General features: G+C 38.4%; 1 protein-coding gene and 1 pseudogene across 1 annotated transcript in view; both read right to left on the bottom strand.

The window, feature by feature from the left end:
• Positions 1-22309, bottom strand: part of GLG1 (golgi glycoprotein 1) — a 57096-nt gene extending 34787 nt beyond the window's left edge. Inside the window, exons 1-6 of the mRNA XM_006755824.2 lie at positions 22086-22309; positions 21721-21733; positions 12138-12170; positions 9600-9686; positions 5373-5588; positions 451-654 (exon numbers count right to left, since the gene is read on the bottom strand). Of these exons, the coding sequence (XP_006755887.1) occupies positions 451-654; positions 5373-5588; positions 9600-9686; positions 12138-12170; positions 21721-21733; positions 22086-22309 (777 nt within the window). The remainder of the gene's footprint in view (positions 1-450; positions 655-5372; positions 5589-9599; positions 9687-12137; positions 12171-21720; positions 21734-22085) is intronic.
• Positions 22310-22732: 423 nt separating this feature from the next.
• Positions 22733-27282, bottom strand: part of LOC102770052 — a 12513-nt pseudogene continuing 7963 nt past the window's right edge.

Here is a 27282-nt window from a genome sequence, read left to right as displayed (position 1 = left end):
ACAATGTTAGAGAGTTATTCTGTAGGGTCTTTGGGTAGCAATAAGGGATTTGGTTTAACCTGTGTGGTGCTGGTTTTTTTTTTTAATCTTGACCAGAAACATAAACATGTAATACGGAAAAGTTTTAGTCATGGAATAGATGTGAATGGAATTCCCTGGTAATCTAGGATTCCTATAGATAAAATAAACTCCCAAGAACTGATGAAAAGTTAGATAAAGTAGAAAAAATAAGTGTGGAGATTGTCAGAAGCCAAATGTTAACTGGATGTTAAATCAAAGCTGAGCATCCAGCATCATTTTCTGTTACCCTGAGACCAACTCCACCTTCCAGTGTTAGCAGCTTTTCTACATGTGATGTTTGTGTTAAGTTTTTGTTTGTTTCCTGGAATAGAGTATTTAAAAGTCTTTAAAAAGAAAAGGAAGAAAAGAACAGTTTCTGAACTAACTTACATTTTCACAAAAACGCTCCCGATCATCTCGGCAAGCAAAGTATAAATGCCGATCTAAATGAAAGTCATCTGAGGACAGCTCAGCCACGCGGAGAATGGCTTTCTTGCAAACTTCAGAGACTTGAATCTTGGGATCGCCTTCTTCTGCTTCTTTCACCAGGCCTTTCTCCAAACATGATACCACCTCACCTTGTGAATGTGCATCCTAAAATAGTGAGGATACTAATTTTAAAACTCTCACCACAATGACTTTCTACTAAACATCATTTGGTTAAAAACAACAACACACTTCAACATATAGTTAGGTTATTGATGTTCTATTGAGAAATCAGATATTATAGAAAATGTCCTCAATAATCTTTGGTTAGGATATAATACTTGCATGGTACAAATGGAAACCGAGATCCTGGGAAATTAAGTATAGTTTAGTTAGCACTGGAAATAGAAACCTGAGTTTTTAAAGTTTAAAATGTCAGAAACATTTAAAAGAATCACATTAGCCCAATGTTCAATCATAGCTGATGTCCATACTGAAATAACATTGCAGAAACCTCTGTTCATTTATCTCGCAAGGGTATTTCCCAAGTTATAATAGTGCTTTTAGTCAAGTTACGAAAATAAGTCACGGAATCCATCAAGAAAATAAATTATAGAGACCCTGTTCCTCCTTTTTTCTATTCTACACTGCCCACAAAGATGCAAATATATACAATCTGTAGTATAATATTCACTTTGATGTTTTGAATTAATCTTATTGCAATTTTAACAAGATTACCACCCTTAATTCAAACTGCTTTTGAGAGCTTTCCTAAAGTCATCCATTTTACGTGGACATTGCATTCGCAAGCATTCATTCATTCAAAATATGAGACATTTCCCCTAAATATTTTCTATTCAAGCATCCTAATCTTCTATACTCAAAAGATATGCTTCAATAACTTGAGAGGTATAACCATTAATACAGTAATTCAAAGCAGAAGAAAATATAGTGCTATCACTTATTTATACATTCACACACATAAAGTCTTGTTATATTAAGATACCAGGTCTATGAAATCATCTGTACATAATAAAAAGACTCCTTAAACCAGATAGGGGAATATCTACTTTAAGTAAAATTTCAATTCAACAAAAAGAGTATAGTATTTTTTCTGTTTTGTTTGATAGAGTTTGTTCCCTAGCACACTACTTTCCAAGTAGCTGCATGAAATGTTCATGTTCTCTCCTAACACACCTGTGAAGAGGGGATAAGAGTGGTGTATCTATTGGGCAGATGAGCAAACAGAGGCTTAGAGGGTTTATCATCTCATTCGAGTTGCAGAATGTAAGGTGCCTAGTTAAGACATTGGGGTTCTATGGAACTTCCTGTATGATTCTATGTAATGCTTACAAACCTGAGATGATCAAAAAGATTTTTGAAGATTAATTCTGAACAGATAAAACTCTTAGGGACAAGAGACAAAAAGATGACAACAGGGAGAAAAGTGAACACAAACCCCAGAAATCTAGAGTAAGGTTTATTTTTTCTTCCTACTTTATGAGTGACAGTCAAGTCTGTCTATGACCCACTTAGGCAAGGCCTAACCATTTCCTCCTCCCAAAGGAAAAACAAACCAATGATCACACAGAGTTGGACAGAAACATATCAGGCACTTATTATATAAGTAAGTATTATATACAGCATCATCCTGAGACAGACAGTTTACAGGTTCGATTCCCTGTTGAGGTCCGTATGAGAGGAAACCGATCGATGTTTCTTTTTCTTTTCCGTTCTCACTCTCTCCCCCCGTCCCTCTCCCTTCCTCTCTCCCCACCTCCCTCTCAATCTCTCTAAAATCAATAGAAACATTTCCTTGGGTGAGGATTAAAAAGAAAAAGTAGGCAAGAACTCAGCTTTCATCTCTGCTATGGATTCTCTATTTCAATGTTTCTGGTGTCTTTTGTGATCTACATCATTACCCAAAGAAGAAAAGACTGTCTGAGTTATTCAAAGTAATTGGTTAAAAGCAGGGAATGCTCAACTACTGAGTAAAAAGTATAACAGTAATAATATGGCACATGTCTATATAAGGTCCTGTATGGGATGCCACATACCACTTTCTCTGCAGACAATGGAAATCATTTACTTTTTACTTTTAGAGATCTGCACTTTCATTTTTACAATATTTATTTAGAAAATTCTAAAGATCTTAATATATAGTCTTTGTTCTAAATTGTATATATATTAACATTTGAAAACATCATCATAACTTTGAAATCATGACATTTATATGTTCATACAAAGAAGGGTACAAACAGGTTAACCGCCGAAACCGGTTTGGCTCAGTGGATGGAGCGTTGGCCTGCGGACTGAAGGGTCCCAGGTTCGATTCCGGTCAAGGGCATGTGCCTGGGTTGCGGGCACATCCCCAGTGGGGGATGTGCAGGAGGCAGCTGATCGATGTTTCTCTCTCATCAATGTTTCTAACTCTGTCTCTCTCCCTTCCTCTCTGTAAAAAAGCAATAAAATATATATTAAAAAAAAAAACAAACAAAAAAACAAAACAGGTTAACCATAACCCTTTTTCTGACTTTTAGAGCAGGTCAGTTCAAAGCCAGTCACAGGGGAGTTTGCAAGCTTCGATGGCAACAAATTTGAAATTGATGAGCCTGTTCTCTTCTGTGGTCAGAAACTGACTCATTAATTTTCCAGGATAATTTTCATATCTAAATAACCAGCTATATAGAAGTAAACTACAGTTAGAAAGGCAGAAAAGGGCTGAGGACATGCCTCCTTTATTAAATTTGGCTGCAGCACCAGAGTGGATTATATAGGAAAGAACATGTTTTCAGAAGTGCAGGCATGTGTCATCTTACTGTCCCCCAAATACAAGCAAGTCTTTGATGCCAGAGTTGGGGTGCCTGGTATAAACAGAAATTCACCTAACTGGTCACTATAGCAAAAGATAAAAATGACCAAAATATGCATGTTGATGGTTCATAGAAACATCTTTTGTTATTTTAACAAAGCTAAAAACAGCCCTCACTATCATGTCTTTGGGCTCTAGCATTTTCTGCAGTCATTTCAGTCACTGCAGACTTAATTCGTACATGCCATTGAAAGTAGGTTTTATATTGACAATTCCAATTGCTAGTGGGAAGCTAACTAGTGATTCTCTTGGAGTCAACAGGGAAGAACTACTACAAAGAAAGGTGAATTGTAATGGTCAGCTCTACCGCATGGACCACTAATCACAAATATAAAGAAATGTCATCACTGATTCCTGAACAGTGTGTTTGGAACACGTAGGTGAAGATAGTAAAGAGTGAGGGTTGGAATTGGATATAATCTCCAATACCTGATGCAATACCCTGCATTATCAGGGTGACTTAGTGCTTTTGTGCCACTTCTAGAATCTGCTGGGAAAGGGAAAAAAATCTGCCTTCTTTATTAAACCGGCCTTTTTTTAGCTGCCTGCCAAGTTCACAGTGCTCTCAAGATAGACTCAGAGGTGCCCTGTGAAAGGGCCAGAGCCTTGTGCTGGCATGAAAGAAAGGTTACTCGGTGACAGCCAGACAAGAACCAGCACTAAAACCTTCTGGCATACAATACTATGCCCCTTCCCTCCGTGAGAGAAGCCTGCAAGGCCTGGTGCACTAAACAAATAGGGACAAAGAGACAAATGGACTTTATTTTTCTTCACATTTCCTAAACAGCAGATTAATGAATAGTGGCAATTAATAGCTGATGACATACCCACTCCAGACTACCTCTCCCACTGGCATCTGTTACTTTTCAGGTGTTTCTTTCATTTTTTCTGAGCAAACAAATTCAGAATAAACCTGGTCAAACCTCCATTTTGACCTTCTAGACAAAAGACCAATAAGACAAAAATAAGTTCAGCTATAATTAAGGAAGAAAAAACCAGGTAGCCCAAACTGGTTTGGCTCAGTGGATAGAGCATTGGCCTGCGGACTGAAGGGTCCCGGGTTCGATTCCAGCCAAGGACATGTACCTTGTTTGTGGGCACATCCCCGGTGGGAGGTGTGCAGGAGGCAGCTGATCGATGTTTCTAACTCTCTGTCCCTCTCCCTTCCTCTCTGTGCAAAATCAATAAAATATATTTTTTAAAAAAAAGAAAAGAAAAAACCAGCTAGGTAGTTTTCTTTCCTGTCTTTACTAAAACTAGTTCTTCTGAGAAGGTAATATATCACATTTGTAGAGTACCTTTCTTATGACAAGCTAGAAGTGCTTTCAGATATCTTAAAATCTTCTAATATTTAAATATTTAAAAATATGTAAATAAATAAATATTGTCTTTTGTACTGGTGTGCTGAGTGACTTTTTAAAAAATGTTTTCATTGATTTTCAGAGAGAGAGGAAGGGAGAGGGACAGAGAGATAGAAACGTCGATGAGACAGAAACATCGGTTGGCTGCCCCTGCACACCCTCACTGGGGATTGAGTCCGCAACCCCGGCATGTGCCCTAACCAGGAAGCAAACCGGTGACCTCTTGGTTCATGGATTGACGCTCAACCACTGAGCTACACTGGCTGGGCCTGAGTGATTTTTTTATGGCAACAGTGAGGTATATGCAGAGAAAGTTTTGAGAATTCAAGTTTCTCCTAACCCAACTACTATTCCCACAAGACTACAAAATGCTTTGCCAGAGAATGTTACAGGAAACCAGCAAGTATTTTAGTATTTTGAAGGTAACACTAATCTTAGCAGATATTAATTCCCCTACTTTTCCATACTTTTGGAACATTTTGTCACAAACAGATAAAATGCACTCACAGGTCAACTAGCCTTAGACCTTGGGGCTGTCTGGACTTCAACTTTAAGGTCACCTCTAGCCCTAAATTTTTTGCATGCTAGTTATACAAAGCTTTTCATTTTTCAAGTTCCTAAAACCGCTCTGATGAAACCAGCGTAGTACATACCTTTTCTCCAAGCCGAATGCTGCCACATTTCAGAATGTTGATGTCATTTTTGCAGTCATCCATGAAGCCACAGATTAGACGGTAATCACTGAAAATGATGGCCGTCATCTTGGTGATGTATTGGTGACATTGGTACTCAGTGATGTTGCCTCTGTGATCCACCAAGCAGGAAACCAAGTAACCTTTTCCTACTGGTTCATCAGCGCATTCTTTAATCTGCTCAAAAGACAGCGGCTATTTTACACAGTATTGTATTCTCACATCAAACAGCTTTTAAGAAAGAAAGAATGATATTTTCCTGTTGATAGTGTGTCATGCCTACTCATACTGTTTGTGCCCTCTAGGAAATACCTGATTAATGTGTTTTGAAAGAAAATACAGACATATACAAATGCTAGATAGAACTCATGTCCAAATGGAGTAAAAAGAGCTTTACTGACATATTTCAGCTTTATTGACATATAATTAAAAGGAGCTTTAAATATTCTAAATGGGCCCTGACCAGTCTGGCTCAGTGGAAAGATTGTTGGCCAGTGGATTGAAGGGTCCCAGGTTCGATTCCGGTCAAGGGCATGTACCTTGGTTGTGGGCACATCCCCAGTGGGGGATGTGCAGGAGGCAGCTGATCGATGTTTCTCTCTCATAGATGTCTCTAACTCTCTATCTCTCTCCCTTACTCTCTGTAAAAAATCAATAAAATATATTAAAAAAAATAAATATTCTAAATGGTTCTACTGAGAAATCCCTTTATACATGCAAAGAATGCAACAGATGTAAGGAGATTAATCTAGAGAATAAGTCTGGAAAACAGGCGTAGAACTGAAGTCAGGTTGCATGTCCCAAGCCAAGCTACACAGCAAACTATTATCATTAAGTAAACCTAATGGTCAAAGGAAGGAGGAAAGGCATAATATTACTTCCTGACATGACGTTAATGAGTTCTGAACGAACTATAAATGTGGACATGTGTTTTTGAATTTAGTAAAATCTCAACTTTACCACTATGGTCTGGACTGGAATCATGTTTAAAAGGATGTACAGTGCAGCTTGGCAAGAAGTCTGGGAAGGGGAGGCCACTGTAAATTTAATTTGGGAGGTTTAGATATATGATCTAGCAGATCAAGCACACAATGATTCCACACGGCTAGTGGCCTGCAAAGTGCATACCAAACCACAAATGCCACTAAAGCAAGCTAGCCAAAAAATGCTGAAATTCAGGCATAAAAAAGCGAAATCTACTTATAGGGCTACAAGCCTTATTTATAAAGCAAAGAAGATTGTTTGGGAAAAGCCTATTATTACATTTAAAGAAATAAAAAAGCAAACAAACATGGTAGTTTTGACAAGAGGAAGGAGATAAATGTAAATATCTATTCTGAATATAAATGAGAAGGGAATATTTTGGTTGTATTGGTTTTTTTAAACCAATGGAGACCATTCTCCACTATTACATCACTTACTATAAATATGTACATAGGGCAAACAAATACAATCTCTTTCCCAAAAGGTGCTGGGTGAAGGACATACCATACACTTATTATCCTATAGGCCACTGGGTCTCTCTATGTCTAACTCTAGAGTAAGTCAAAGGCTCAGTTCAAGACAGAAAGTTGTGTTTACTTTTAAAAAAGCAAAGTTTGGAATTTAAGTAACCAAGTCTCACACAGGCTTCAAGAGGCAGCATAGTTCTTCAACAGTCAAGATGAATGCAATTCTTTCAGTCTAACCTGGAATTCTTTTTTTATGATGCCTAAAAAGACGGCCATCAATATTATTCCCAGGAAAAGGACATTTTTGTGTGAGCAAAACAGTGTTCAGTTTCAAAAGTAAAGGAGGAATAGCTCCCTGAAAATTTCACTGGGCTGGTGTAGTTTAGTGGGAGTGTCAACCTATGAACCAGGAGGTCACATGACCCAGTTGCAGGGTTGATCCCCAGTAGAGGGTATGCAGGAGGCAGCTGATCAATAATTCTCTTGCATCAATATGTTTCTATCTCCCTCTCCCTCTCCCTTCCTGAAAAAAACATGTATTAAAAAAACACACACAACCGGGTAGTGGTAGACACCTGGGTTTGAAAATTTAATGAAGCAGAAGTATTCAGATAGGCTCTAATGCTGGGAAATCAGCAGTTTACAAATCTGAAGAAAGAACAAGAGCACAATTTGAACTGAACCCTAAGAAGAAATTAAACGTATATTTACTTTTAATCACTTGAGATTTTACTGAAACACAGAGATGTAATACCTATTTGTATTTCAGTTCACTGCCAATTACAATAGGATGTTTAGTATTTGAATTAGAAGTTTATACTTTTCTTCAACCATTCTACTGGATAAAAGTTTAATAAGACAGAAGGAAAATTTCTAAGATTAACAGCAAAAAACAGCATTAAATCATCAATATATTTATGGGTGGGCGTTAACTCTGAAGTGGCTGGGGCACAGATCCACTCTATTTCTGACATGAAAGCTTGGGGACAGCAAGCGGTATTTGGCTCAATCATGGGGGTATATTAAAAATTTGGTTTGTAATTTGCAGGTATTCTTGGGATATTGTTTTTCTCCTTCGAAGTAGGATTCCAAAATTAAGAAAGACAGGAAGGAGATGTAGGATAAAATATTTAGTTGGCAACTATGTTTTTCCTAATGTTTAATTTTCTTGACTCTGATATAATCTCCCTCAAGGAAGGGAGAAGTGTCCATGTTACCTGAATCTTTTACAGAATCAAAGCAGCCCCCAAAGTTACAAGAGGGCCATCATTACATACACATTATAAAGATGTGTGTGTGTGTGTGTGTGTGTGTGTGTGATTCCAGAGTCTAGTTTCCAGCGATCTTCTTCCTTTAAAACCTTTGAATATATATATAAAATAAGCAAGCACAGTGAAATCATTCTGATGTATCTGCATATACTCTAAGCTAAATTTCCACATGGCAATCAAACTGGTATGTAAAGCTATGTTGCTACCTAAAGGAATGTGATAAGCAGAATATTGAAGCTAGAAGCTGAAGATCAATGTTTCAAAGATAGGTCATTCTATTCTGAAGCCTAAGAGTAAATATGAAGAAAGGTCACTGCTATAAAAGAAAAAAACATATCTGATCCAAGATTAGAAGGTTTGAGGAAGAAACAGGTTCTACAAAATCCCATAATGACTTAAGTGAGGAACACAAGCTGAAGGTTTAATGGTTGGAGCAGTATCTTCCTTAAAAGCTCAGGAGAGCCAAAACTGGTTTGGCTCAGTGGATAGAGCGTCTGCCTGCGGACTGAAAGGTCTCAGGTTCGATTCCAGTCAAGGGCATGTACCCTGGTTGCGGGCATATCCCCAGTAGGAGATGTGCAGGAGGCAGCTGATCGATGTTTCTCTCTCATCAATGTTTTTAACTATCTCTCTCCCTTCCTCTCTGTAAAAAATCAATAAAATATATTTAAAAAAAAATAAACAAGCTCAGGAGAAAATGTTCCCAACTTAAGTCACCAAATAGGTAGTTTGAGGACAGATCTACATGTTGCAAGATCTATGATAATTATCTGTGAGGTGGAAAAATAGCAACTGTGTGCTCTGTATATTTCAATATACAGAAATCTCTGGCTTTCTGGAATTTCTATTACTGATTACAAAAAATAAAATAAGAATTTCTATATCTCAATTTTCACTATTATTATTTTTCACAATAAGCCAAGAGAATTGAAAAATTTCCCCAATTAACATCCATACAATACTATACATTTTCATTATTTTTGTCTTTAGTCTCAACATCCATTTATAACAATTGACATAATCTTTTTATACATATTTTTAAGGCTAACTCCTATTATTTGAAGCATATGCCTCTGTGGTTCCATTGATCCAACTATATAGCCAAAATACTTAGGAATATTTATAAGCCTCTTGGGGAAACCATTTTGGTATGCCTCAGACATAAGCAGACTGTGAAAGTGTGAGAGCAGAGCTGAAGACAGAAGCAGTTGTATTCTCTGGGTACCAACAGAGCCTGATTATCAGCTTGCCTGAATCAACAGCATCCTACTGTAAGTGTAGGTGAACATTAACAAAAAGAAGTCTAATTACACTGGCCTTGGCCTATTTCTCAACCAATACAGATGTGAATTCCAAGAAAAGTAAAGTAACTGAATGAGTCATTCCTCCCTTAATGACTAGTCTAATAGAGATGTAATTTTCTCTTCTATGCCATTAAACACACACAAAATTCTTTTACAACCTACCTCTGATATGGTAGATTTGCAAACCTCTCTGGCCACAGATTCAAATTTGGGATCTGTAGTTAGGTTCAGCTTATAATTCCACAACAACTAGGTACAAGAGAAGAAACAAACTTCAGTTAGACTTATATGAAATTTACCATCAATTTCATAAATATAAGTGATTTATAATAAATTTGACACAAATAAATGATAAAAGTTCATTGTACAGAGTCAGATAAAGCATATTTTTTTTTAAAAAGAAGCATATTCAGACTTCAGTTAACGAACAGAAAAGGGGAACAAAATGCCACTACATTTGTAGCTAAAAGGGGAAAAAGATACAGACAAAATAAAACTACTATTCAGATATTCTTTTTTTTTTTTTTACTAAACATTTTTTTTAAGTCAAGAAAAAAACTAAAACCAAAATCCCTGCTGTAGTTTTCAGAGAAAATATAAATAGGTAGCATAAGCTAAATTCTGCTTAAGCCCAAAAAGTCTAATCCAAAAGCTCTGATTTTGGGGTTTAGTCACAGATTTCACAATCAACAGAACTTTCATAAATCAGTTTTATGAAGGAGAGTCACCCAGAGTCTAGTTTCCAGGTATATCTGTCTTCATTCCTTTAAAACCATTGAAACTGTAAGGTTGACTTTACACTCCTTTTATTACACTTTATTCCTCAGTATTAGATTCTTTTTGATGCTATTATAAATAAAATTGTTTTCTTAATTTCATTTCCAATTATTCATTGCTGGTAAACAGAACATACAACTGATTTTTGTAAATTAACCTATCCATGAAATCTTTAGTCTAATTATGCATTTTAGAAAATTTCCCATAATAAAAGCTTAAAAAACTAGTATTGAATTTAAGCAAATGCTTTTTAATGTGTCTATTGAGATTTAACATTTTTCTTCTTCTTCACTGTGATGATTTTTCAAATATTAAACTTAACCTCAATTATAGAGTAAAACCAATTCAGTCTTGATGTATTTCCCTTCTTATATTTTACTGGACTCAGTTTGCTACTAACTTGCTTAGCATTTTCTCATCTACAATTCATGACTGACATTGGCCTGTGCTTCTTTTCTTGATATATACTTGTTAGGAGATATTAAGGTTATGATAGCCTTGTAACAAACAGGAAAATGTTTCCACGTTTTTACTGTCTGAAAGGCTGGTGTTATTCTTCCTTAAATGTGTGTGAAAATTAACCAATAAATCCATCTGGTCCTGGAAGTTCCATTTTTGGGGAAGATTTTTATTTACAGATCCAATTTTTTTGTATCATAATCTTTTTTTTCTTTATTGATTTAAAATAAACATTGGGTTATTCAGATTTTCAACTTATGTTAGTTTTAGTAAGTTTGGTTTTCTAGAAATTTGTCCTTTGCATCAACATTTTCAATTTCACTGGCCAAAAAAAATTGTTCATACTCTCTTATCTCTTGCTTTAATGACATTAATTTAACCCTGAACTCTCTACTAGGTAGAAAGTTATTCAATTTTTAAAATTTGTTCCGTTACCAATAATGGGAAAAATTATAATGCCAACCCACGTGTCTTATTAGATTGCCAGGTCTGTCATAACACTACACTACAAACTGTCTTAAACACAGAAATTTATTTTTATCACAATTCTGGAGTCTAGAAGTCTGAGAACAAGGTGTCAATAGTACTGATTTTTTTCTGAGGCCTCTCTTCTCTTATAGAAGGCCAGTCATCTTCTATTTAAATATTCACATTCTTCCCTCTGTGTCTGGGTCCTAATCTTCTCTTTTTATGACATCAATTCTCCTGTTTTCTGTATACTATTTGTCCCTGTTTTCCTTTCATATACTTACTATTCCAGTCCTTGGGGTTCTAAGGCACGTATCAGCTTCTTTTTGGGCTTCCCCTCTGCCAGACTGAGTCTACAGATGAATTCTGAGGTCACCCCCAATCTTTTGCTTTATATATAATGCCATAACAAACAGCCTTTTATAGACACCTTTTTAATCCATTCTTTTAATTATAACTAACTATACATAAATCCCTAGAAGTAGAAATGCTGAAATAAAGCATATATGCATTTTAAGGTGACTGGTTTTTGCTTTTTTTAAAGTTTTTAAAATTTATATTTCTATCCATAGGCCAGAGCAGAGTTTAGCAAACTTTTTCTGCGAAGAGCCAGAAAGTAAATATTTTAGGCTTTGAGGAACCTATAGTCACTTCTCCAACTACTAGATGACTTTATAATGACTAAATGAAACAACTTTAAAATACAGAAATCTAACTTGTAAACTTGATAAACACAGAAACAATTATTTCATATGGTAGCTGTAAAAAATTTTAAGTTCAAGTACAGAAATATTATTTGGCAGAACTTGCTGGTTTCTACAAAGAAGGGATATTTATAAATTTATCATGGCCCTTATACAAGGTTTATCAGCCTTTTTTTAAGATTAAGAGAATTAAGAAAAACATAATGCTTCCTAAAACATCAGGGAAAGTATCCCAAATTTCCTCATCATATATATAAAGCACATATGGTGGATTATGAAAAGTCATACTTACATGATTACAATCTGAAGAAATTTCATTTTCAGGCTAAAAGGAAAAAAAGAGAGATGATGTTTTTAAAAAATCTCAAATCTCAAGTTTTCAAACACCACCAAAATAAACTCAAAACAAGAAGTTTGAATATTCAACTAAATATGTTCCTTCAAAATAAGGAGTAAAATGGGGCTTTTACTGAAAAATACAACAGAAAAGTAGGTGAGATATAATCCTTTCCCAACCAATGGTACAATCTGAAAACGGGGAAAATGAAGAAGAATGTACTAGAGCCCTGACTGGTTTGGCTCAGTGGATAGAGCGTCGGCCTGTGGACCGAGAGGTCCCAGGTTCGGTTCCGGTCAAGGGCATGTACCTTGGTTGCGGGCACATCCCCAGTGGAGGGTGTGCAGGAGGCAGCTGATCCATCTTTCTCTCTCATCGATGTTTCTAGCTCTCTGTCCCTCTACCTTCCTCTCTGTGGAAAATCAATAAAATATATATTTTTTAAAAAAAGAATGTACTAGAGATAAAGCCATAGTGACATAGGGTCCTTATGTGACATTTCATAATGCTGAAAGCTAAAGAGGATCAGGCACAATAAGGATGTCCTTTCTTTAAAGAAAATTAAATATCTAAGAAGACAGGCTTATTTAAGAGAGCAAAGGAGGTCCATCAATGATTTAAAAATTAATCTCCTGTCATTATTAGGGGAGGCTGGGTGATGGGTACACAGGAGCTCTGTGTACTATGTTTGCACCTTCTATAATGTTGTAACGTCTATAATCTTGCAAGTTTATAATTAAAAATAGAAAGTTAAAAAAACAGAAATTATATATACTAGTATATTCCCATGAATACATCTGTTTTGTAAAGCCAGGTACATGTACCAAAGATAAAATAAATTTCCGATTTCATGACAAAAAAGCTGGACTAGGCCGAAACCGGTTTGGCTCAGTGGATAGAGCGTCGGCCTGTGGACTGAAAGGTCCCAGGTTCGATTCCGGTCAAGGGCATGTACCTGGGTTGCGGGCACATCCCCAGTAGGAGATGTGCAGGAGGCGGCTGATCTTTTCCGATTTCATGACAAAAAAGCTGGACTAGGTTATGCCTAATATTGCATAGCTTTGAAATACACATCTCCTTTATCTATTTTATTTTTAACTTTTATATATATATATAAAAGTTATACACACACACACACACACACACATAATTTCAGAGAGGGAGAGAGAGTTAGAAACATCAGAGATGAGAGAGGATCATCAATCGGCCGCCTCCCGCACACCCTCCACTGGGGATCAGGCCTGCAACCCAGGCATGTGCCTTAACCGGGATCAAACTGTGACCTCCAGGTTTGCAGGTTGATGCTCAACCACTGATCCACTCTGGCCAGGCAAGAATGCTTTTTGTTTAGGCAGTGTTCTACTTTATCCCTCCTTTAGATTTTAACTAATCAGCAATCCTCGTTCTTTCTCAAACAAAACGTGGAAGGCAATTAATATCACTATAAATTTTTACTCATATTCATTTCTACTAAATAACTTTATATTAAAGGAGCATTCTTGAAAGAAATTCGGAGCATTGGGGAATTTTCAAAATAACCTAGTCAAATAACAAACATGTGAGTTACCATGGGGGAAAAAAGTGTTGTCATGTCTACAGTCCAAAGGAACCTATAATAGCGAATATATGATTGTTTTAACGACTTGCTTCCCTAGATAGTGGTAGACTGAGTTATTTTCCTCAGTTGTCAGCCTTTAGAGGCTTTGATATCTGGATCCTCTACCCGTAACTGCACACCCTCCTGCGGTGGACCTGGCACACACACTCTGCTCTACTGACGTTAGGCCAGGACTTGCTTTAGCTAAGGAGATATTATGAGCATAAACTTTAAATGTGCTTGGGTGGTTGACTTGTGCTCTCACATTCCTGAGAACATGCCTAGGATGCTGCTAGTACAAGGAGACATGCGGAGCAGACCTAAATCCAACCAGGAGCCCGGAGCAGAGCCATGCTAACTGACCCACATAGCCATGAGCAAGAAAAAGAAACATTTGTCATTATAAACCCTTGAAATTTTAAAGAAAAAAAGTGACTAATATACCTATCAAGCAAATTCCAAAACCTTTAAATTGCAATTGGTAACAATTATGATCTAATTTAATGAATTTCTTTGTTAATTACAGAGTACTGTACTTTTGATGAAGGAATGACCTAATCCACAGAGACAAATGAACTGCAAATTTGGAGACGGGTGTTTGGCTTTCATCGCTTTTGTTGCTTTGATTTGCAATCGACAATCAACTTTTCTTATTTTTCTTTCATTCTAGATTCAGAATGAGAAGATGACAACATAGAAATACCTTAAGAACAAGGTTATGATATTAAGCCATTGATATTCATAGAACTAAAGAGCTATGAAGAATTTCTAAGTGTAATGGCAAATAATTAATTTTAGGAATTTAAAAGGGCTTTTACAATCAAAGGACATAATATTGGTTCAGAACAGGGATTTTCAAATTTTTCCAACTCATGGCACACATAAACTAATTACTAAAATTCTTCAGCACACCAAGAAATATATAATGTTTTTTGCCCATCTGACAAAAGGTTATAATTTTGATTCATTCACACTGAATAGCTATTGTTTTTGGCTGTTGTCATTTTTTAACTTATTGTCTTTAGAGAGAGGAAGGGAGAAAGGGAGACAACTGCCTTACTCCAGTGAAGAATGGGATGGTTATAGCAAGAAATAGTGAAAGCTGTCAACTAACTGAGCTAGGGGCTACATTTATTTCTTACAACATGACAGGCTGGAAGATAAGTGGTAATGTGTTCAATTTTACGGAGAAACTGAGTAATGTGATGAAAGGTATACTCCTAGGAGATAAAACTGGATTTATGCTTTCAGTTTGGAACCTCCTCCAAAAGGCTCGGTAGGTCAGGTTAAGCACAGTGATGGGGAGCTGGGGGCCTTTGGGCGTTACAAGAAAAAGAAAGGCAGACATGATGAATAAATAGAACTAGTGCCCTAGAACAGCAATTTCCAACCAGTGTACTGCAAGAATTTTTAAAACATGTAATGCTTGTTTAGTCAAGGGCACCAACCTCTTTTCCGTTAGATTGTCAAATAAAAAATATAACAGGCAACGCAATAGCTGTCCGAGAATTTTAGTAGTTTATGTGTGTTATGAGATGAAAAAGGTTGAAAATCACTGCTCTGGAGTGATTTGACAGATATATGATGAATTTAGATGTAGGTAGCCCAGGTAAGAAACTGGTGGAATAATTAGATCAATTAGAAATTCTGGATTAGCCTTTGAATAACCACAGCAAGTTATAAAAAACTTTTCCTAACCCTGGCCAGTCTGGCTCAGTTGGTTGGAGTGTTATACTGTAAATTGGAAGGTTTTGGGTTCAACTCTCAGTCAGGGCACATACACGGGTTCTGGGTTTGGTCCCTGGGAGGCAATCAATTGATGATTTTATATCCCTCTCTCCCTTCCTATCTCTCTAAAATCAGTAAAAACATACCCTTGGGTGAGGATTTTTAAAAAAGAACAACCTTGCTAACTTCATTTGGCTTTTCTAAATCAATGATTTAAATCTTTTGGGTATTACAGTACTTTAATCTCCTAGTTGAGTAAGCCAAAGCTGAAACAGTTGATTTTAAAATATATTTTATTGATTTTTTACAGAGAGGAAGGGAGAGAGATAGAGAGTTAGAAAGAAACATCGATGAGAGAGAAACATTGATCAGCTGCCTCCTGCTCACCCCCTACTGGGGATGTGCCCGCAACCAAGGTACATGCCCTTGACCGGAATCGAACCTGGGACCTTTCAGTCCGCAGGCCGAGGCTCTATCCACTGAGCTAAACCGGTTAGGGCTGAAACAGTTGATTTTAAAAGCTTAACACCCCCAGACCTTCCTTTAAGTTTTGTAAATTCAGAATTGGTATTTTTGTTTTGTTTTGTTCTGTTTTAACATTTTTAAATTGATTTTTTTTTAGAGAAAGGAGGGAAAAGGAGGGAGAGAAACATCTATGTGAATTGGCTGCCACCTGCACACACCGGGGCATGTGCCCTACCAGGAATGGAATTGGCAACCTTTTGTTTCAGAGGATTATACTCAACGGCCAGGGAAAGAATTGGTTTTAAGGAAAGGAACAGAATGGTGGAAGAATGACCAACTAACTGAAGTAGGCAGTAGAGAAGCAGTTTGATTTTGGGTGGGTCACTTAACTTCTCCAGACCTCTGAGAACATTGGACTAGAAAAGGGACTTCTTCCATTTAGGAGCTATTAACAGACTTTAGGAGAGAAAATGTCTTAAATCTAAATATAAACTTTTATATGTGAGTACATTTTTTTTGACAAGAGATCCACAGCCATCATCATAATCTCAAAAAAATCCAAGACAAGAAAAGATGAAGAAATATTGGTTTAAGATGGTTGAGATTCTTTCTAGCTTTATGAATCTATAAAATCTGAGATGTGGAATATAAAAGTAGAAATATTACTGAATTCCACATCCTTTAATGCTGATCATTTGCATATTATGATTTTGGTTTCTTTCTTCATCTTAATCATTCTCTGCTGGCCGAAGTCATAGCAAACAGGTTTCAGAATACACGACTGAAAAGTTCGAGTCTAAATATTCAACCATTACAATATTCATTTAAGAGGATGGTTTTTACAGAAAGTACAAGTCTGAAACTATGATTTCCCCAAGGTAAGCAGGCTGAGTTAATGAGTTTGGCAGGGGATATTAAAGATTCACAAAACTAACTTGGATATTGTCTGTTTCTGCTTAGGAGGTGGATTGTGTCTTAAAATATGGAACATTCTAAAGTTACATAGACTGAAGTTGAACTACCCAGCAGATCATACCTGGCACTAAATTAAGTGACAATAAATTCTGTTTATTAATAGCCTGGGAGAAAACAAACCAAAAAAATGCTAATAGTGTCAGTGCTTTCATGGTCTTGACAAAATCTGAAGGCTGGGCAACAACCAGATGCCTCCTTCTAAAGAGACATTCTACTGCAGTAGTAAATAAATTCTCCTGGGAGTTTATTTATAAGAAACCATATAAGCAATCCATTTATTAACTTGGTCCAAACCACCCACTTCTACCCATCAATAAAGCAAATTCAATATAATATAGTTAGTAATGTTAGATAAATCCAGTCTTTTAGTCTTGATAAACTTTCACTAAGTATACACTGAATCTTACTCAGATTCATAATTAAGTTCTTCTTAGTGCCTTATTCTGGGCTCGGGATTAATTTTTCCTATTTGTATCCAGGTATAGTTTTTTCCAAAATGTCAGCGATCAACAAAGGCTTTATGTCTGATTCACTGAAGAGTTGTTCTTTTGTATGATTCTTTAACATTCATCCATCTTTTCAAAAAGGATTTACTATCAGGTCCAGTGGGAGATTAAAAAAAGGTTACAGATGCTAGCAAATTAGTGTGGTAGAAGAGAAAAAGCATAAATCTGTACCTACCACTATACAAAGCAGAGTGTGGAGATTGTAGGGGTAGGGCAGGGACTGCTATTTTAAAGCATGAAAAAAGTAATACCAACCCCCACGAGTAAGACAGAAAGGAAATCAGTAAGTTGAATGGAGGAGGGTACAGTTCAGTTGACCCTTAAAAGGAGGTTGTGATTTGATGCTGTGATGCTTTGTGGGTGTTGTGGAAGATGAGACAGGGGTAAGCGTTGGAAAGGCACATTCTGGGCAGAGAGCAGAGACTTGAATGAGATAGTGAGGAACCCTATGGTGACCATGCTTAAGTTTACATATTTGGCATCTCCTAATATGTAATGGGGTACAAAGTTTTAATAAAATCTGAACATTGGTCCAATAATAATTTCCCATAATCCAAATTAATGTTATGCTAAACATAGTACAGAGAGTGGTGATTTCATTTACTGTTATCTACTGATGGGCTTCCCTAGGGAGTGGTGGGGTAACAGCTGGGAAATACTGTATAGTTACATCTTCTTTTTTAAAATCTTTAAATATTTATTAATTTAAAGAAGGAATAAGAACAGCTACTTCAGAAACTATAAAGTACTGATCTTCTAAAGGCTGAAGAAATTTACACTAACTGGACCAAAAATAATACAAAATACCAAAACACAGAAAGATTTGGGATAATCCATCTCTAGAAAGCATGACTCAAAGACCTCACTGAATGTAGAAGAATCAATGGGAAGCAATGCAAAGCTTTTTGCTGGGACATAAAGGAAGGAACTAATCCTGTAGTCAAGAAAAAATCCTTTTTCCTCCTGATCTAAATATTTGCCTCTGGTCTGGGTTCAGAGAAAGGTTCTGATCATTTCAGCTGGTTGTCAGTCAAGGTCCCCTGCATCTTTCTTGGTTCGTTTCAGCCAGCTCTTGCAGACTCCTTTTGCTCAAGCACCAGGACCATCTGCCTGCACACAGTAGTAAACATGGAGGGGCTTCTTACTATTGTCATATTCCTCTCAGTCCTAGGTGCTGGAGCACACTACTGATTGGGATACTACTTTAGGCACAGCTCTGAGGAGCAGACCAAAACTCAATGCCAAGAATAATGTACGGTTACTTCTACAGGAACATGTTGAGTTTTAAAAGGGTAAAAGATGATAGCCAAGACTCCCACAAACCAGGGCCCATTTATCCCTGGTTCTTAGACAGTCTCAGGTAAGTGCAGGGCAGGGATGGGGCTATAGTGAGGTCAAGACTTACCTGTCTTATACCTTTAAAATGAAAATCCCTCACTGCCCTTTAATTCTAATAAAGTAAAAGGGTTAGTAAATAGTACCGTGTACATGTATGTGTCTACTCTGAGTCATTTGTCTGGTGAGAACTCTTACAATAGTATGAATGTGGGAGGCTAGCTATGCTACTGACGAAAAATTCAGAAGCATATATCCAAGTCAATGTATGTAATTCCTGACAGATTTTTAAAAATAAAAATTTAGGACATAACTCACACAGATATTTTATCTAATTAAGTAACTTACTAAAAAAACCTTAGTCAAATTTCTTTTTAAATCCTCACCCAAGGATGTTTTCCCATTGATTTTTAGAGAGAGTGGAAGAGAGGGAAAGACAGAGAGAAATATCAATGAGAGAAAAACATCGATTGGTTGCCTCCGGTGTGCACATTCCCCCCCTGGCGTGCGAACATCCCCAGCACACTGTCACCCTCCCGCACCTGCAACAGTTGCAAACCAAGGTGTGCACAAGTTCCCCCCGCCTCTCCACCACATTTCCATCAACCCGGCATGCCTAACACCCCCACAGGATGTGTACACATCCCCTCTGATGCGCTCACGTCCTTTGGAGAGTGTCTGGGTGTTCTGGGTGCTGAGGATGGGCGCCTGTGAGATGACAGTGAGAGGGCGGAGTGGTGATGCCCTGTTCCCACGGAGGCCAGTGCAGTTACGAGATCACCTCTAGGGAGTTAATGCAGGTGCTGAGGCGGGAGCAGATGCAGACAGACACACCTGGTGGGCGTGGGGGGGCCTCGCTGAGTGCCTTCAGTCAGCGTTCAAGATCAAGAACCCAGAGGTGGAGAAGAATTCCGTCCTCTCAGTGAAACAGTGGGATAGTCGGGGCGACTGTAGAGGAGGAATGTGCACTTTGGGTGCCAGCACCCATGAGCGAAGGCTGCCCTGACTGAGCCTCGCTTGCTTGAGGCCTAGCGCACTCCTGCCAGGCTTCTGGTGACAGGATGTGCTTTTCCAAATTAATGAGAGAAAATGTTGATTCTCCTGCTGCCCACGAAGGTGGAAGTGAAGTGAGGAGTGAGCGAGGTACCCTGTCTGGGGGTTCCAAATCTGCTGTTGATTTCTTTCACCGCTGACTAGAGATATACAGGGTGTCCCCCCAAAATGTATGCACACTTTGAATACCTACTAATTCCAATGGTTTTAAGCATAAGAAAGAAACAACAATGGAGCTGTTATCTGTTAAAAGTGTGGGCACAAACAGGTAGTTGGACATTCCCTGAGGTGTCTCAGATTGGAGAGGGTGAAGGCCAGACTGAGGGGCCCTTTCTCCCCACATCCTCACCCCCATCCCAGTGCAGGAATTTCGTGCACCGGGCTACTAGTTTAGTTATAATTATAATACTCTAAAAATATCAGAAAAACAGAAACAGAAAAAATGAACAGAAGATTCTTTTCTAAAGATGACTAATCACCATTGCCTTAGAATTTAAGATTAAGTACACAGGGATTACATAATTAATTACCACCAAAATAGATAAGATACAACAAAAGTGTCTTGCATCTGTGTATTGACTTCAGGCTACCATTTCCATTTATAATAAAATTCAAACATTTTTTCATAATTAGCTTTCTTTCTGCATAATGAAGAAAGCAACTAACTGACTGGCTAAGACTATGCAATTGTTATCATAGTCAATCATGAATCCCATCCTCTGTCATTAGAATGCTCTGAATTTGAACTATGATGAAAAAAGAAAAACACATTTTTTCAAACCTCTTTCATAAAAATTAGAGCCATATCTTTCTGAAGCTCTCTGACAATTCCAATAGCATAATTACCAACTCACAACAGTTTACATCTGTGAAAAAATCTACTTTTAAACAGAGGGATCATTTAAATGGTCTGATATCAAAAGTTGTATTCTTGTGATACATATAAAGAATTTACTTAATCCACGGATGACAGCTTAAACTTGCCTTTTCAGAAAAGAAGAAGAATTAATTCAGAATGAAAAATGCAAAGTTTGAAAGTTGATATTTAATACCAGTTTCTGAATGAGAACCTGACTCACACAGCAAGTCCTTTAGCAGTTCTACTCCTAAAAATATCTCACAAGGGACACTTTATTCAACCTGAAATTGAGTAAGAATTTCAAATCTATGTTCTTAATTAATTCTTAGCTGGTGCAACCATGACGTCACAGAGCAGGCAACAGCACAACTAATTTTGTGAACATAAATTTGGTTCCAATTTACATATATTTTGAAATTCTTACTAAAAATATTAGAATACTAATGAAATAAATTCTTGGTAGATCATAAAAACCCCCTAGTCTCTGGGCAGAATTTTTCTCCGGTACATTTAGGGAAGTTCCCGAAAGGCAGTAATCACAAGTTGGGCTATCACAATACAAGACACACACACTGGCATTCTACACACATTTGGTATTTGGTTGACAGAAATTCTATCTGATCTCTAGGTTTCCAAAGGCAAATTGTCAGTCACTGGGGTCACAATGAAATAAACAGCTTCTCCTGATTTTTTCCTTTTAACATTAATTCTCTAAAATAGTCCCAAATTAAGATCAAAATTGTGCAATGACTTCAAGCTGATAGGACAAGAAATTACTAAATACGGATGTCAAAGAGCACTAGTCTCAGAAAATTAAGTCCACTATTTTACACCTGATCACAGCCAAAGGGCTAAGAAGCGGTCTACTATTTTGGTTTTTGATGAAAAAGAACTAAGATGGAGAAAAGGATTATCAAGAATTATATTTCAGGAGTTCCTCTGCACACCTCTAAAGGTTCATCACCATTATTTATTCAAATCCAATTCCCCCAGGAGAAACTGCTCATTACAAATAAGTACCAATAAATTAGACCTGAAGGGAAAAAGAGAGAATTTCTGTATGAAGTTACAAGCCTAGTTGTCTTATGAGGACAACTTTATCTCTCTTTTTTAAAAATAAAGTTGTTTTTCTAAATTGAGAAACATAAGACTTGGGTACATAAAATAAAACCAATTTCTGGGATGGGGAGACAACACCCACAATAGAAAAAGTAAAACTTAACACTGTCTGGGACATAACAGAACCCAGAGAATACAGTCTTTTAATTGAAAATTTCTAGGTGCTTCATAATTGACTTTTTGGTACAAAATAACCTATTAATAACCTATTAAATTTGTGGTTTTTAGTGTTGCAGTCCATAGAACAAGCTGGGAAACCTTCAAACCTTGAGCTGAATTCTATGGGGGGTTGGCTATTTGGCTTTTCAATCGGTTTTTCCTTGTCTGAGAGGTAGCAGCAGCAACAGCACCCACCTTCTGCACAGCTTTTCTTGGCATGATGAGCCTGTAGAACCGCACAGGCAGCTTTATCAACCACAGAGCAGAGAGATTCAGGGAACGCTAGCATGTGCAGCAGCCCAATGTTGTTGATCTCCAGCAGCATTCCCATATTTTCTGCCAGGTTCTAATGCATGGTTTTGACGAGCAGAAGCAAACGTTCTCCCAGCATCTGCCCCTGCACGTGGACAGCAGGCTGAATGGCAGGCAGAGTGACGGCTGCGGACCGCAGAGGCAACAGCAGCATTAGATGTTAAATTCTGCACACCTGTGGGGGCACTGATTCTCTGAGAGGTAGTAGGGAAGCCACAAGAGGCCAGAGCATTACCAGTTGGAGCCAGGTGGTGAAGAGTTGGACAAGGCCCAGGCTGGCATATAGCATTTGACATTCCTTGGAGGCTTTGAGACCTCCCACCTTACTGGCAGCAGGGAACAGGCCACATCTGTGCTAACTGGTTAGGGGTATAATATGGCCTTCCCTAAGCCTGTGGAACTGCTGGCACAAAGTAGCCACCAGCTGCCGGCTGGAACCGATTTAAGATGGGCCTGCAGGGAGTGCTCTTTTTCCGGCCACCCACTGCATATCCTGGTCGGTCAGGTATGCAGAGCCTTTCCCCCTCCTACGGGCCAAGGCAACATAAAGAGGCTTGGAGCTCATGACGCATCCGTTCATCTTGGTGACTGCTTTGATTGCTTCAGGAGATGAGAAGCAGACAAAGCCAAACCCCTTGCTTCTTCCATCCTCCAGCATTACCTTAGCACTGGTGATGGATCCAAAAGGAGAAAATTCCTTGAATTCTGATAATCAATGGTGTCATCCAAGTTCTTAATGTAGAGATTCCTCTGCCTGGTATCAGCTATTCTCTCTTCTTTCAGCTCTTCAAATTTCTGTTTTAACTCAGCCTATTGCTCCACTTTCTTCTGTGCATGGCCTACAAAAATGACTTTCCCACTGATTTTCTTTCCATTCGTCTCTTCCATGGCCTTATTGGCGTCCTTATGTTTTTAGTAACTCACAAAGCCAAAGCCTTTGGATTTCCCACTGGGATCTGTCATCACCTTGGCATTTAGAGCAGAGGTGGGCAAACTTTTTGACTCAAGGGCCACAATGGATTCTTAAACTGGACCGGAGGGCCGGCATAAAAGCATGGATGGAGTGTTTGTGTGAACTAATATAAATTCAAAGTGAACATCATTACATAAAGGGGTACGGTCTTTTTTTCTTTTTTTTTTTTAGTTTTATTACATTCAAACGGGCTGTAGTTTGCCCACGGCTGACTTAGAGTCTGACCAAACTGGCTGAACAGCTCTTTCAGATTCTCATCATCCACCTCTTTCCCAAAGTTTTTGATATACACACTGGTGAACTCCTTGGCTTTGGCTCCACACTCTTCTTGCTCTTTTGAGACTTGAATCTGCCCACCAACATTTTGAGGTCATCGAGGAGCATGCCATTCGTCTTCTCCATGGTCTTGTCCACAGCCTCTTAGGTCCTGAAGTGAATAAAGGCATAACCCCCCAGGCATTCTCATCACATACCACGTTGAAGAACAGTATGTTTCCAAAAGCAGAAAAAATCACACAAAGTGCTTTGTTATCTATAGATTTGTCCAGGTTCTTGATGAAGATGTTTCCCACATCAGACTTTCTCAAAGAGATATCCCTCTGAGACGACATGATGGGGCTCCCTAATCACATCAAAGTTCATGGTATTCAAGGCGTGAATACCAGCTGCTGGAAGTTGACATAGGTAAAGCCCAGGAGCTGCAGGGGATCCTGTCTCGGCAGACAGGGACAGACAGCACAGACTCTGCAGGACTGAACTTTTCATATCGCTCGGCCTCGGTGACATGTGAGTGCAGGAAATGTGAAGAGACACTTGCTTATCACACTGACTTGGGAGGCAACACTGGCATTGAGAAGTCAATGTCTAAACTAAGATGTACTGCTCTTAAAAATAGTAAATCAGGAATACATACTGGTATTAACTTATACTTAATAAAAACTGCCTCAATGTTACTGGGCCAAACAGTTGTAAGCAGGCCTTCAACTTGTGGAGAACTGGCATCAAGACCCTGCTGTGCATCATTAAGGTGGTGGATGCCAACTACCCCAGGACTATACTGTGGACTCCCCAGGTGTTTCCCACCCTCTGGACACTGGTCTGTCCATTCATTGATGACAACAGAAGGAAATTCCTTATTTATGCGGGGGATGACTGTCAGGGTCCTGGAGGCCTGCTAGATTACATTGATAGAGATTATTCCCAATTTCCTGGGTGGAGAGTGCATGGTATGTACTTAGATCGTGAAAGCAACACATGTTTATTATGGAAAGCACAAAAAATACAATAAAGAAACCAGGTCATCCGTCACCCCACCCGGCCACAACACTGTGAAGCATCTGGTGGATTGCTTTCCAGAGTTTATGTTTTTCCTTTAGTAGATGTTCTATGTGCCTGCTTTCTACACAAATAATATTTTTAATACATAAAACAACAAAAAACAAACACAAGCTGGCTGCAGTGTTCATCTCATCAGTCCCCACCACCTGAGTCCACCAGGAGGACTTTTTGTAAGAGGCCACACAGGACAGAAGGGGGCTCTTCTCGGCACCAGGGCTCACAGGTGGCAGTGTGAAGATGAGAGAAGCGCCCTAACTGGTTTGGCTCAGTGGACAGAGCATCGGCCTATGGACTGAATAGTCCCAGGTTCGATTCCGGTCAAGGGCACATGTCTGGGTTGCAGGCTTGATCCCCAGCAGGGGGCGTGCAGGAGGCAGTGATCAAGGATTCTCTCACCATTGATGTTTCTATCTGTCTCTCCCTCTTCCTCTTTGAAATCAATAAAAATATATTTTTTAAAAAAGATGAGAGCAGCTGGCACAGACTCAGAGACAGAGGAGCAGGCAGAGGAGTTCAGGGATGGCTTATTCCAGACTGCAAGACAGTAGACAAAAGGCTCTCAAAAACAATATGACTCTCCCAGGGAGTTTGTAATTTTCAGCTGTCCTGTTCCAAACCTCCAAATTTCAAAAAAAAATTTTTTTAATTAAAAAAATTATTAAATGGGGACTCCCTTTCATATTAAATAATTCTTCAAGAAGCAACCAAACAGTATCCACACAGCCTCAGGACATGCAATTCTCTATAAATACTGGCCATGGGCTTCTGATGGTTTAAGATCACAGCAGCCAGGGGAAGAGAGAAACAGTAAATATTTGTCAGTGCCGACTCTAAGCTCCACCCCAAGGGTAGAGCACACGAGGAGGGGGCGGGGCCGCCACGCAGAGGGGCTCCCACAGCCAGAGAGGAGGCATGTGGATGACGGGCAGCTCACCGCATGACTGCTGGACCAATAGAACCAACAGACGCCCAAATGAGGCAGTGGTGGTGGCACGCAAGGGAAGGCTGGAAGCTTGTAAAAGTCCCTTCCCTGTGGGTTCTGTAAGGAGGATTTGCTTTTCCTTTTTCTTTCTTTTCAGATTTTAAAGCATTTTCAGGTTTAAAAAAAAAAACACCTCAAAAAATCTTTTTTTCTTGTTTTCTCTGCTGGGCCCCAAAGCGGAGAGAGGCGGCCGGGCAAGCTACTGCTCCATTTATACCCATCCTCTCCGGAGGCTGCTGGTGGAAGGGTGCCTTGCAACCTGGGACCAACTATGTCTCTTTAAACTCCCCCTGCCCCCAAAGACAATCTTTAAAGAATTTCTAAAAATTAGATAGGAGCTGGTCATAACATATATAAAGGTAACTCTCTGCTTCATAAATCAATCAGTTTCATGTGAAATCTCGGCCTGCTTCATTTTTCTTTAAGCACCTATTTAGGAAAGTTAGAAGATAAGTATCCTGGGCAGTGGTGGTGAGGTGCATGGCAGTGACCATGGATGAGTATCAGTCAACCTCATATAAGGAGCACAAAGGACCTGCATTTTTCTTAGGTTTGATGGGAGGGAAGAAATGTTGAAAGGGGAGAGGAACTGAAAAAGTGAAGAAAAAGAAATCCGAACAAAACAGCGAAGGTGATTATGTCCCTAAAATAACAAATGAAAGTCTAAGTCAACAAAGATTCTGCATGAAACTTAAATTTTCTCTATTCAACTAAAATTTGCTACTAAATAAGTGAATAAAAAGGAACTTTACTCTTTCGTAAAGGGAAAACACTTATTGGTTGCATTCTGAAAGATACATACTTTCTTTTCTTGCAATAATCATTCAAAAGCTTCTTTCTGAGATCGGGTGAGAGACTCCATGAAGTTCTGAGTATGTGTTTTCATACTGTGGCTAAATGTTAAAGCTAGTAGGAAAAAAGAGTTGTAAGACGCAGCTGATAGGATACCGTGATATCCTAAAATCTTAATATATCTTGGTCAATATTTTGGCTTGAAAGGTTAAGCATATGAGGAGCAGTGGCTCTGCTTTATGCCAGGCAATGTCTCCAAAGGGTGTGCGTTTCCTAATGTAACAGCAGTCATACCATATGGTGCTGCTTTCATTGGCATGAGCAGGACAGAAGCTGCCAAAAATCACATGTGCTATTTTGGGCCACGAAACGTGATAGATCCCAAATTTAAAACATACAAATTTTCTAAATTAAAAACGTCTTTTTAAATTTTAAGTTTTCAAAAAGATTGTACTTTTATAATTCATGGCTCAACTGGGTAATAGTTCTGTCTTTGTGATAAGACAAAGATTTGATATGTTTTTATTATTGATTTTAGTGAGAGGAAAGGAGAGGGAGTGAGAGAGAAACATGGATGTGAAAGACAAACACCAACTGGCTGCCTCTGCAGACCCCCTGCTCTTTTTAAATTTTAAGTTTTCAAAAAGATTGTACTTTTATAATTCATGGCTCAACTGGGTAATAGTTCTGTCTTTGTGATAAGACAAAGATTTGATATGTTTTTATTATTGATTTTAGTGAGAGGAAAGGAGAGGGAGTGAGAGAGAAACATGGATGTGAAAGACAAACACCAACTGGCTGCCTCTGCAGACCCCCTGCTCGGGATGGAGCTCACAACCCGGGCATGTGCCCTGACCAGGAATCAAACTGGCAACCTCTTGATACATATGCAAGAGGCAATCGATCT

The sequence above is a fragment of the Myotis davidii genome, unplaced genomic scaffold (genome assembly GCF_000327345.1).
Source record: "Myotis davidii unplaced genomic scaffold, ASM32734v1 scaffold453, whole genome shotgun sequence".
NCBI classification, from domain to species: domain Eukaryota; kingdom Metazoa; phylum Chordata; class Mammalia; order Chiroptera; family Vespertilionidae; genus Myotis; species Myotis davidii.
The sequence above is the reverse complement of the archived record's forward strand: the minus strand, read 5'-3'. Positions and strand labels throughout refer to the sequence as shown.